Below are 12,241 nucleotides of genomic sequence, written 5' to 3' on the forward strand. Positions count from 1 at the left end.
AAATTATACTAAATTTAGCACAAAAAATCAAAAAATGTCATTTATATATATATACTATATACAAACAACGTGCAATATGCACGTTTGCTTAGTTTTATTTATAGAATTTATTAAATTTATATTAATATTATATAAATTTTGAAATAAATATTCTATTTTAATTAAATAATTTATTTATATTTGTTTTAGTTTTTGAATTTGGGACTCCACAACAAGAGATTATATATTATATATTTAATGTAATATTAAATATTATACTTGATTTTAAATTTAAGTTTCTTGCTAGTTTTTTTTTAAAAGTAATTTGTTACTAATTCACAGTAGATTATATTATATGTTTAATATGATATTATTTTAATAAGTGAGTTTAAGTTTAATTAAATTTTATTTAAGTTATAAAACGTATGATTTTATTATTTTTAAATAATTATCATTGTAAAATATCTAAAAAAATATCATATTTTAATTTGTTTAATTATTTATTATTTAAAAATAATTATCATTGTAAAATATCTAAAAAAATATCATTTTTAATTTGTTTAATTATTTATTATTTTAAAATAATTATCATTGTAAAATGTCTCAAAAATATCATTTTTTAATTTTTTATTTTATTTTAATTGAGTTTAAGTGTTTACAAACTACCGTTAAATATGATAATATTCTGTTAAATATAAGAATATTCTGTTAAAGTTAACATTAAAAAAATAAAAAACTATTAAAACCAAAAATTTTCGTTATCTACACATTTATTATATAGAAGAGATATATATAGCACAACTTTTACAATTATGCTTAAATATAGTAAACAAAATTTATATTTAATGCTAATAATAAATAAAATACCAAAAATAATAATAAAATAATAAGTAATCACAAATAAATAAATAAAATGAACATTTAATGCCAACAATAAATAAGATATCAAAAAAATTGGATAATGTTATATTTTGATCCAAATTTAAATCAATTTTTAACATGTATTAAATTAGAAAATTTATTTTTTAAGTGTGTTGTATTTTAACAATACATCTTAAACTGAGATGCTCTTAGTAATTAACACGGGCATGGATGATGTTTCTCTCGGTAACCATCTCACCCATTCTTATCATAATTATTTTTATCTAACTGTTATAAAATTTTCTTAAAATTTGTATCAAGCAATGTGATACATAAATTTGACAATATATAAAAAATTAAACAATGTGTTTTTAATATAAGAAAATGTATTTTTGTAGTCATTCGCCACTACGGAACCCATCAAACCTCATACAGGATACCATTCATCCCATGTCATTTGTCTTTATGTTTATTTGCCCCATAATTTATAAATGTGGTTCTAATTTGTCCCATTTTCTATTCTAAAACTAAATCTACTACTTATTATATAAATGGTGTAAAAACAAATAATTATTTATTGAATATTCTCTTTATAATTTTTAGTAATACACATATGAAATGGAAAAAGTCATATAAAAGAGGAAAATTGTTGCATAAATACTTATGTAGTTCGCTTTGTTATACTTAAATGACTATGTAAAATTACTAAAATCTAATTTACAAATGATTAAAATATTAATTAAAATAAGAACAACTAAAAATTTATCATTAAAAAATTAAGAATTTAATATTTTTTCAATATGAATTTGAAAAAAAAAACGTTAAGATGAATTTTTAAAAACTACAAATTTAAAAAAAATTCTTAAAATTCTTAGTTTTTTTAAGATGAATTTTTAATTAGCATTTCAATAATTTGTTAATTAGATTTTAGTAATTTTTTTTATTTAATTTTCACCAACAAAAAATTACTTAGGTTCTAAAATATAACAAAACAAACTACGTAGGTATTTATGTCGCACATTTTCCAAAAGCGAATTTTGTCGCCAATAGAGTGCTGCCACATGCCGCTTGATACACTTAATGTCATAGAGACCAATGTCTGCACTAAAAGAGTAACAATATGTATTTTTGCCGCCAAAATTTTTTCATAAACATTTAATTATAACAAAATGAATTACATAAGTATTTATACAGCAAAAAATCCAAAAAGTGAATTTTTCCACCAATCGGGTGCTAGCATGTGTACTACTTGACACACTTAACAGTCCAGAAACCAACGTCCATACTAAAAGAGTAACTGTATGTATTTTTGCTGCCAAAACGAACTTCATAGGTATTTATGCCTAAATTTTTTCCTTTTTATATATCTATTTCTATTCCATATATGTATTACTAAAAAGTTATAAAAAGTATGTTCAATGGTTAACATTAAAGTAATAATCTAGGGATAGTAAACATTAAAAAAACACCATTACATAATAAGTAGTAAATTTAGTTTTAAAATAGAGAAATGAGGCAAATTACAACTATGTTTGTAAATTATGGAGCAAATGGAGGTAGAGACAAATGATATGGGGTAAATGAGAACTTCTTGCAAAAGTAAGGGGTATTGTTATGTTAACTTAATTTAATAGTTAGAATTAAGACATATGTTAAAAATGAAATTAATTTTTCTTCATGTATGAATATAACTTGTATTTTAATTTCAACTATTAGATCAGAAATCCATCCAAATTTATAAATATTTATATACATATTTGTATTAGCATCATTGTTTCCTTAGTCTTTTATTTTAAAAGGAAAAATAAATATTGTAAAATTGGATGTATGAAAGATGTAATTTTTTTTTTCACAAGTAGACCTTAAACTCATGCATCAGTCCATCTCAACGAATTTAATAGAGTTTACAAATTTAGAAAATTGTGTTACTCTCTAGGCGTGTATATATGAGCTGGAATTATAGAACAATGCAGGCTTATATTTGATTGAAAATTAATGATTACTAATACTATTTTATTATTTTGTGGTTACAATATTTGCCTTTTATAATTTGTGACCAAATCTTCCCTAAAGATTGTTTAGAGATACTAGAAAAATTACATTATTAAAAAACGCCCTTATAATTTTGTTCAAAATATATTCTAAAATATAATTAAAATTATTAAACGAATATATATCAAACAAGACCCTAGTAATTATCTTTCATTTATAAATTATCAATACAATACAAAAATATGTTGTTTTATCTTTTAAATTATATAATGCCCCAATTGTATTTTTGGAGATTTTTCCAATGTAGGGAAATATAAGAAAACAGTAAACTAGAGAACAACAGTTCATGTCAAGAAGGAGAAGAAACCCATAAATTTGACTAATTTCCAAATAAATTTTAGTAACATTTCCATTACATTTGAAAGAAAAAAAATCAAATTTTGAAAACATATAAAAAAGAATAAAAATAAAGTGAAAAATCTAAAAAAAAAAAATTACTATATTACTCCCTCGTCAATTTATATAATACACCACTCTTCCAAGTTTGTCTTAAAAATGTACTTCTACTTTTTGTCAAAAAAATTCTATTTCATAAATAACAAAATATATTTATTTATAATTATACCTAATATATTTCCTATATCACATTTTTTTACAATATAAAAAGAAAAATATATGCATCTCATTTATTAAAAATAAAATATAAAAAATTAAATGAAAATTTAAACTAATCATATTTTGTTTTTTTTTTAAATGATAAATCAAATTGGAAAACGAAGGTAACCTTTATCAAAAAAAAAAAAAGGAAAACATAAAATAAAATAAATATTGTGGAAAATCTAAAAATTTCCACAACAAATACTAAAATGCCTAAAATGTCCTTTTCAAAATTTTATTTACAGACTAAAAACTCTCTCAATAGTCTGCCATTAATCAATCACTCAATCTTATAATCATAGATACCCGAAAGCCTAAAACAACATTCCCTCCATTAATTTCTAACCGAGAGAGAGAAAAAGAATCCTTTAATTTTCTCTCCAACCAAACACCCAAAACCCTACAATTCAGATTGCGAATTAGACCAATCCGGACAAATCTAAGACGAACCCACTTCAATTCGCAATCCCAGAAGTCAAACCTGATCCCCAATTGTTTTTTGGGCTAAGAAAAATTGGGAATTTTTGTGAAATTGGCAAATGTCACAGTTAAAGCCAATCTCACACCTTGATAGCGTGTTGCCATCCACGCCGGGAAAGTTTAAGTCGGAAAAGTCGCCGTCGTACATTCACCGTCTCCGATTTCACACTTCCATTTCCAAACTCACTCTCTGGTCTTCTTTCTTCCTTGCTTTTATACTAATCTACTACCTTTGCTCTTCGCCTTCGCCTTCTCCCTCGTCTCGTCGAGCCCTCGGCGTCTCTTGGGGCGGCAAGGAGTGGGAACGACGCGTTACTCGATCGACCCAGAAGCATTCGAAATCTGGGTTAACTGTTCTGGTCACTGGCGCCGCTGGGTTTGTGGGCACACACGTCTCGATCGCTCTGAAGCGGCGTGGAGATGCGGTTCTTGGACTTGACAATTTCAATGACTACTACGATCCGGGTCTCAAGCGTGATCGCCAGAAGCTTTTGGAGCGTACTGGGATTTTCGTGGTAGAAGGAGATATAAACGACACTTTGCTTATTTCGAAGCTTTTCGAGGTGGTTCCCTTTACCCATGTGATGCATTTAGCGGCTCAGGCTGGTGTTCGGTACGCAATGCAAAATCCCGGGTCTTATATTCACAGCAACATTGCTGGGTTTGTGAACCTTTTGGAAGTATGTAAGGCGGCGAATCCTCAGCCGGCGATCGTTTGGGCTTCGTCTAGTTCGGTCTATGGGCTCAATACTAAGGTGCCCTTTTCAGAAAGGGATCGTACGGATCAACCGGCGAGTCTTTATGCGGCGACTAAGAAGGCTGGTGAAGAGATTGCTCATACTTACAATCATATATACGGGCTTTCGATTACTGGGTTGAGGTTTTTCACCGTGTATGGTCCATGGGGTCGTCCGGATATGGCTTACTTCTTCTTCACTAAGAATATTCTCAAGAGGAAGACAATCACAATCTTTGAAGCGCCTAATCATGGAACGGTTGCCAGAGATTTTACCTACATCGATGATATTGTAAAGGGTTGTTTAGCTGCCTTGGACACGGCTAAGAAAAGCACTGGAACTGGGGGAAAGAAGAAAGGCAATGCTCAGTTTAGGATTTTCAATCTTGGGAATACTTCACCTGTGCCAGTGACACAACTAGTGAGAATATTGGAGAGGCTTTTGAAGGTTAAGGCTAAGAAGAAGATCTTGTCAATGCCAAGGAATGGAGATGTGACTTTTACTCATGCCAATATAAGTTTAGCGTACAGGGAACTTGGGTACAAGCCTTCCACTGATTTGGAGACTGGTTTGAAGAAGTTTGTACGTTGGTACCTTAATTATTACCCAGATGCAAAGAGGAATTCCTGGTGAATTTGTCTACTTGACTCTTATACTTTAAGGCATCAAAATTTGTCGTTTGCATTGCATTGATTGTCTATATCTTCTTTCAATTTCATAACTTTTATGAGGAGTCTCAACTTTGTTACACTCTCATGATACTGTCATAAACAAATTAATCATGTCCTTTAACGGGTTTAGCTCCCGTTTGCAGTGAATACTCGATCTATATCAAGTGAAAACTAGCAGGATCTTCATTGTTTTTTTTATTACATGTTTCTTCAAGGATGCCATTTCCAGTTTAGGTGATGTACAGTTCATGACTGATAGACCTCAATGATATGCTGATTGATGGAGTAATTTTTATCCGGAGCTCACTTCAATAAAGTTGATTTTTATGAAATTGCTTCTAAATTTTCCTTCTTATTGTTGTGGTGGTACAATTTTCAATTCTCATAGCTAGACTAGTGACTTTGAAGGACTTTTGAGTTTGTCTTGCTTTTACTAGAGGAAAAGTATGCGGAAGTTTCTATTTTTTTTTTAATGCTGTGTGATGCACAAATTTTGATGTTGGTCTAAAAAATAGTAATGAAGAGGAAGTTTCTCCGGTGCCTACTTTAGATGCTTATAAGTTTTCTGCAATTAACATGCTTGGCTAATTTATGTGTTTGGTATTGTTTGGTTAACATTGTCCTTTTTGAAAAGTTGCTTAGTCCAAGGACGCTTCCATATGGAGCCAACAATATTTTTTCATTCGACCAAAATGTGACATATAATCACATTTTGGCCAAGTGAGCCAATGAAAAAATGCTGCTTGGTCCGAGACATGGACGCCCTCGGGCCAAGCAAAAACCACTTTCTTTACTCTTCTATACTACGGTCTATGAACTTAATCGATTTTGCTTCGGTTGCTGCACATGGACATAACTGCTGCTGGATAATGTTATGTAATATGATTGAATTTTAAAATAATAGACATGACTTATCCATTTGGAAGTTACTTTAGATGCATGTTCTGATGAGTCCCACTTTACCTTTGTCCATTTCTCTATTAAGTTTAGTGCGTCATGAGTTTGATATTCGGTTTGTCTTGATGTCTAAGAGAGTTCAATATTGAGTAGCTTGTGATGTAGAGTTGTTGGAGCTACGTGTCATTCCAAAATTGGGTCAATAATATGCACATATATTAATTCATATGCCATTGGAAAGTGACCAAAAAAGAGTTCAAATTTAAGATATTCATATCTAGATGTTAATGCAATCTAGTATTGTTAACTTAGGGGTCTACTAGTATGGCTAATATCTATCTACTAGAGTGCTCATTTACACTCGGAATAGGATCCAAATTCCAAAGCCAAAACTTACCTGGTACAATAGTTCCACGATAAATTAGGTGAACTTAACCAAAATCAATTTCCACAATTTACAGTAATGCAAACTAAAAAAACAGATCTTTTTTTTTTAAAAAAAAAAAAGGGGATAGCAAACTGAATTACAGAAGGTTTGGCAAATCAGCTGACCCAGCCGCAAATGCACGAAAAGGCGTAACCCCCAACCAGGAGCAACAAACAAAGCTTCTTAAAGCATATTTAGAGAGACAATGTGCAGCCATGTTGGCTTCTCTGAAGGATTTAAAAAAGGAAGAGAGTCTTTGATGTCTTCACTAGCAATCCCCCAGTCCACCTCCTTAATACAGTTGCTGTTCAAGCTAGAGATAATAGTTGCAGTCAGAAGTTAACTCGAAATTGCTGTAATTCATCCTTCAGGCCATATCAGCACCATGTTGAACCGCTAACGCCTCAGCCATCTCCACAGAAAATAATCTCGCTTTGTAAAATCACATCAGCAGCAGCAACTTCGCCTGTCATTCCTGATAATCACCCCAATACCGCACCCAACAGAGTCCTTAACAACTGAAGCATCGCAGTTAATAAGCAGTCCACCTTCCACCTTCTGGGAGAGCACACCGGGGTTCCTTTTCTGAGTTCATTTCTTAGAGCCTAACGCAGCCTGGTAAAGATTCAACCAGGAAATGGTCCCTTCAGGCAAATCAGAATCATGAGGAACACAAGTGCCAGCAATCTTTCTATTTCTTCTATTCCAAACCGCCCAAGAGAGAACCACCAGATTATTAAATTCCTCCTCAGTGCATCTGGATAGCACCTGAAACAGAAATGTCAAAGGGTCGTCACATGTATCAGGAAAGCAGCTATACAAGTTAGCAGCTTCCAAATATTTTTGGTTTTTTTGACAACCCCACCGCCCACACCAACAACACAAAGGATTGGTATCCATCCCTCTCTTCAACAAATTACTACCCACAGGCAGTCTGTTATTTCAAGTCCTCCGCATAAAATCAGTTCACCTGAACAATCATAAGTATAACTACTAGAATGCTCGTTTTCACTCGGATGGGATCCAACTTCTAAATCCAAAACTTGTCTCATAAAATTAAGTCATTGACTCGGTGTAAACCCAGATAAACTAGATGAACCAAACTCAATTTTCAAAATATACATATGAGCATTGCTATAGTGTACTTGAAACACCAGCACGAGCAATGGTAGGTAGATGAAGCAGAAGCAAGAATGTCTGGTAGTCGAGGAGAATGTCTGGTAGTTGAGGCGGAAGCAAGATTGTCAGTTTGAGTAACAAAAACGTTAGTGAGAATCCAATGTTCTAAGAACGAAGGGATCCTCACAACTGCAATGGTCGTCCCCAGAGAATGGGTGTTACCAGTGATCCCACAATATTAAATTAACATCCAACATTTGTATTAGTGCAAGCGATTCTACAACATTAAATCAACATCCAACATTTGACGTTAAATGTTGGATTAGTGTGGTGCCTATCACTGCCCTCTAACATTAGTGTACACAATATTGTTCAAAACCAACTCAATTGAACATTCATTTACACGAGTGTGATGTCATAGAATCACCACCAGACTCCATCTCCCACCAAGAACGGCTCTGATCTTTCTTCAAACTACCACCACTACCATCTTCTTCCTCAAACCTTCTCTCAAAATCCTCATCCTCCTCACTCTCATCATCATCATCAGAATCAAACTCACCCTTCTCCTCTTCTGGCTTATAACTCCACTCCAGTCCCTTCAAAACATCTCGATCTTTCCACTTTCCTAGAACAGACACAGCCTCCTTCCGAGCCTTCCCCATCATAATCTCCTTCCATGAAAAGGAACTATCTGCCATCCTTTTCAAAACCCCATCATTAACATTCCCCACAACCACAGTCTTAAAGCACCTCATCTTAGCTTCCTGAACAACATTACAAAACTCTGAATCATCCGAAACAAGCACCACACACTCTGCTCTCCTCAAATCCATCATCTCAACTATATGATCCCTCATTTCAATGCCAGCCACTCGAGACTTATCGGACACCGCCCTTACCAAAAACCCAGCTCGCTTTAGCTCGTCTGCTAAGCCATACCCCACTTTTGGAGTCAAAACATCTCTGGCGCTGTTCTTGTACTTCTCCATTTTCATCGAATACTTAGCCACCAGCTTCACTCTCCGACTCCCTCTACCTGACTCAATCTGATTCAATCTCTTTGTGTTCTCTCGCTCGTGAATCTGCTTGAAATGATTAACGAACTTTTCATGGTTATAAAAGTTTCTACCGCATACCCGGCAAATGTGCGGCTCTGGGAGTTTAACTAAACCCTTGTTCTCCAACTGCGTCAGCTTCTTTCGATCTTTCCTTTGCTCTCTAATGGCTGCCGGAACGTAGCTGAAGGCGTGGCGATTCGCGAAGGCAACCGTGTGGCGAACGAACCCGAAAGAGGAAGCGGTTTTCTTGAGCTTGAGTGCCGCTTCGTATGGCTTAAATGGGTTTGGGGGTTTGTTGTTTAAATCCCAGAAAATAGAAACGTTCTTTTGGTGAACTCTTGGTGGTGGTGGTGGAGTCGATGATGGGACTGTTGAATAAAAACCCATTTGGGATTCGTAATAGAAAAATGTATTTGAGAGCGAGAACGGGTTTAAGGTTTCTAACCTTAACTTTCTGAGATTGAGGAATATCGCCATTTACAGAGGAACTCTTCTTTGAATTTTGAGGAACTGTAACATAAAATCATGAAGAAGATGATGATGAACAGGAAAAAAAATTGAGCTTGATATTGCTCTGTTCTACACAGACTTTACTGAACTCAAAACTCGAATCGAAAGTCCGGTTAGGATATAATGGGGAGTTCAATACAACTTTTATTTATTTTCCCAATTTATTCAACAACAAAAAAACAACTAAACTAAAATAATTGTTTGTTAAATATGGATACCCAATACCGTTTTTCTCTCCGTCGTAGAAAACTAGGGTGTTCTTATTTTTCTCTTCCTTGGCCGCCGGCACCTTATTTCACCCTTTAAAATAATTTAGATTGCAAACATTACAATCAGTGTTTTTTAAAATTTCTAATTTTAATAAATGTGACTAGAGTGCACACTTTTATGCACTATCACGGTAAATAGTATAATACTTTTAATTGACAATCTTTAAATCCTAGTGATAGACTCTCATTGATTAATTTTTTTTTTCCTGCGGGTGGAAAACATGTTTGAATTTAGTTTTTTATACTATAAATTATTCGAAATTTTCTAAAAATTTATAAGATGCTTTAAATAGCTACAATATACATGGTCATAAAAAAAATTGCGTCGAAAATTGTTCACGGGTTGTAAATACTGAGAGTCTTACCGGTAGGGCTTAAAGTGAAGCTCCTATAAGAGAATTCCCCTACTTATATATATATACTAGTTAATAGGTACGTGCCCGTTAAATAAAGAAAATATTAAAATATATAAGTATTTTATAAGGAATTCTCTTATAGGAGCTTCACTTTAAGCCCTAACGGTAGGGCTCTCAGTGTTCTCGACCTGTGAACAATTTTCAGCGCGATTTTTTTTTATGACTGTGTATATTGTAGCTATTTAGAGCATCCTGCAAATTTTCAGAAAATTCTTAATAGTTTATAGTACCAAAAACTATGTTCAAATATGTTGTTGCACGAGTAACTAATTTTTTTTATGCGCGTGGAAAACAACATGTTTGAACCTAGTTTTCGATACTGTAAATTATTCGGAATTTTCTGAAAATTTGCAGATGCTCTAAATAGCTACAATATACACGGTCATAAAAAAAAATTGCGCCGAAAACTGTTCACGAGTCGAGAAATACTGAGAGCCCTACCGGTAGGGCTTAAAGTGAAGCCCCTATAGAAAAATTATCCGTGTTTTATATACAAAAATGAAGAAATAACATTAAATATGTAGATAAAAATCATATAGAAGAGTTGATATAATTGTAAAAAGCAAGAGTAATTTTACTATTATATACATTCTCAAAGATTTTTTCTGACAAAAATAAACATATCTAGCAACCTAGTTTCAAACTACTATTGGAGGTCTGAGTTATATACCATGCAAAAACTATTTTACATTGAATTGATACATAAAATCAAAAAAGAAATATATACAAGTGCCAAAGTAGCTAGCTATACTATGAATTGTTAACTTCACTGCATGAAGTTCCTGAAATACTATCCAGAGAAGTAACTGATGCATCAAAAAACTCATTATGTTCTTCAGAAGAACTTTCTTTAACAGTTGAACATTCACTGATTGATTTTGCTTATTCTTTATCAATTGTTTTGATTTCTGCTTGAGTAACTGATTTTGTTTCCTCTGTTGATATTGGTAGGAATGTAGTCACAATATACTGCACATCTGGTTTAATACTAACTACAAATTTCATTGTTCTCAGATATATGCAATACTTTGTGTTGGTTGATACATGATTTATTTTGTGTAAAAGGTTTGTTGTTTCCTGCATGTTAAGAATTACATGGTGTAAAATGCCTTTATATTAATAAAAGAATATAATTGAAGGCAATGGTCACTATGTGATACCTGAATGGTGTAATTCATTAAAGTGTTTGCAAAACAGGACAAGAAGATTTCAGTATTTTTACCAAACATAAAGGCTTATAAAGTTCATTTTTGATCAGGAAGTTCAACCATAATTCGAGCCCTAGAAATATAAAAATCATTTAGAATAATGTAACGCCCTGGCTACCCCAGAACAGTTACAGAGAACGGTGAACCGGAAATTTGACCCGCTACCCGAGTCCTTTGGTTAAAAATGTGATCTAAATGTTATTAACAGGTTAAGGTGGAAAACCAGTAAAAATGAAAGGATACTTTTCATTAAGTAAATAAACTGCTCATGAGCCTTTTTAAAATGTTTACAAGTAGTTCATGTTACAAAAGAGTTGCTACAGTCCCAAATATACAATTCCCGCCGGCCTAAGCGGCAAAAATAGGGTAAACCCCTAGTCCCTCTGAGAACTCCTTGACCGTGGCAGTCAAGCGGCCCTGTATGTACATCACACCGCCCAAGCTCTCCACTCAAGGCTGGCCAAGCTTTTCCTTCCCTTTACCTGCACCACATAGCACCCATGAGCCAAGGCCCAGCAAGAAAACATAATAAAGCATGATATAATATCAACAACGATCATAATAACCATTCAGGACTATTAGTCCAACAACTAGGTGACAATAGCCAAAAGTCACAATAATGAGCATCGCTCCCTCTAGCCATGTGACGATAGGGTCACCAGGGCTTAACTGAGAAATGAATCTTTCATAAGTTGTTTAGGACAGGTGTATGGTGATTAGTCACCAACATAACCTTCCTCACGACTTTGGAGTCGAAACTATGGACAACGTCCCTTAGCCATGTGACAAACAGTCACCGGGGTCATATACCTTGGCTATAATCATCTGGTTGTAAGCCAGGCAAGCGCTTATAAGTTTCTCAACCCTAGGGTCGGTCTGGCATTAATGCTATAGAGCCATTCTATGCATGATTCTCGACTTTAGAGTCGGTCCCTGACTAGTCAGTGTCTCAAACAG

At 33.4% G+C, this 12,241-nt stretch overlaps 2 protein-coding genes across 3 annotated transcripts; one reads left to right on the forward strand and one right to left on the reverse strand.

The window, feature by feature from the left end:
- The first annotated feature begins 3,748 nt into the window (after window positions 1–3,748).
- LOC133778253 (UDP-glucuronate 4-epimerase 3-like) lies at window positions 3,749–5,709 on the forward strand. Its single transcript, XM_062218122.1, has one exon. It carries the CDS (start codon window positions 4,029–4,031, stop codon window positions 5,337–5,339), a length of 1,311 nt encoding a protein of 436 aa, XP_062074106.1. The 5' UTR covers window positions 3,749–4,028; the 3' UTR covers window positions 5,340–5,709.
- Window positions 5,710–6,652: 943 nt separating this feature from the next.
- Window positions 6,653–9,731, reverse strand: LOC133778254 (uncharacterized). Of its 2 annotated transcripts, none has more exons than XM_062218123.1 (2): window positions 9,617–9,731; window positions 6,653–9,391 (listed from the first exon to the last, which is right to left on the reverse strand). In XM_062218123.1, the coding sequence occupies exon 2, from the start codon at window positions 9,356–9,358 to the stop codon at window positions 8,216–8,218; it is 1,143 nt and encodes a 380-aa protein (XP_062074107.1). In that variant the 5' UTR covers window positions 9,359–9,391; window positions 9,617–9,731; the 3' UTR covers window positions 6,653–8,215. The 2 variants fall into 2 exon arrangements, with proteins under 2 accessions (XP_062074107.1, XP_062074108.1); XM_062218124.1 differs by having other exon boundaries at window positions 9,610–9,714.
- Window positions 9,732–12,241: the final 2,510 nt, after the last annotated feature.

Source organism: Humulus lupulus, chromosome 5 (genome assembly GCF_963169125.1).
Source record: "Humulus lupulus chromosome 5, drHumLupu1.1, whole genome shotgun sequence".
Lineage (NCBI taxonomy): Eukaryota > Viridiplantae > Streptophyta > Magnoliopsida > Rosales > Cannabaceae > Humulus > Humulus lupulus.

What these genes read in the sequence shown, in the direction of transcription:
- LOC133778253 (XM_062218122.1), top strand. Translation starts at nt 4,029, where the DNA reads ATGTCACAGTTAAAGCCAATCTCACACCTTGATAGCGTGTTGCCATCC.
- LOC133778254 (XM_062218123.1), bottom strand. Translation starts at nt 9,358, where the DNA reads ATGGCGATATTCCTCAATCTCAGAAAGTTAAGGTTAGAAACCTTAAAC.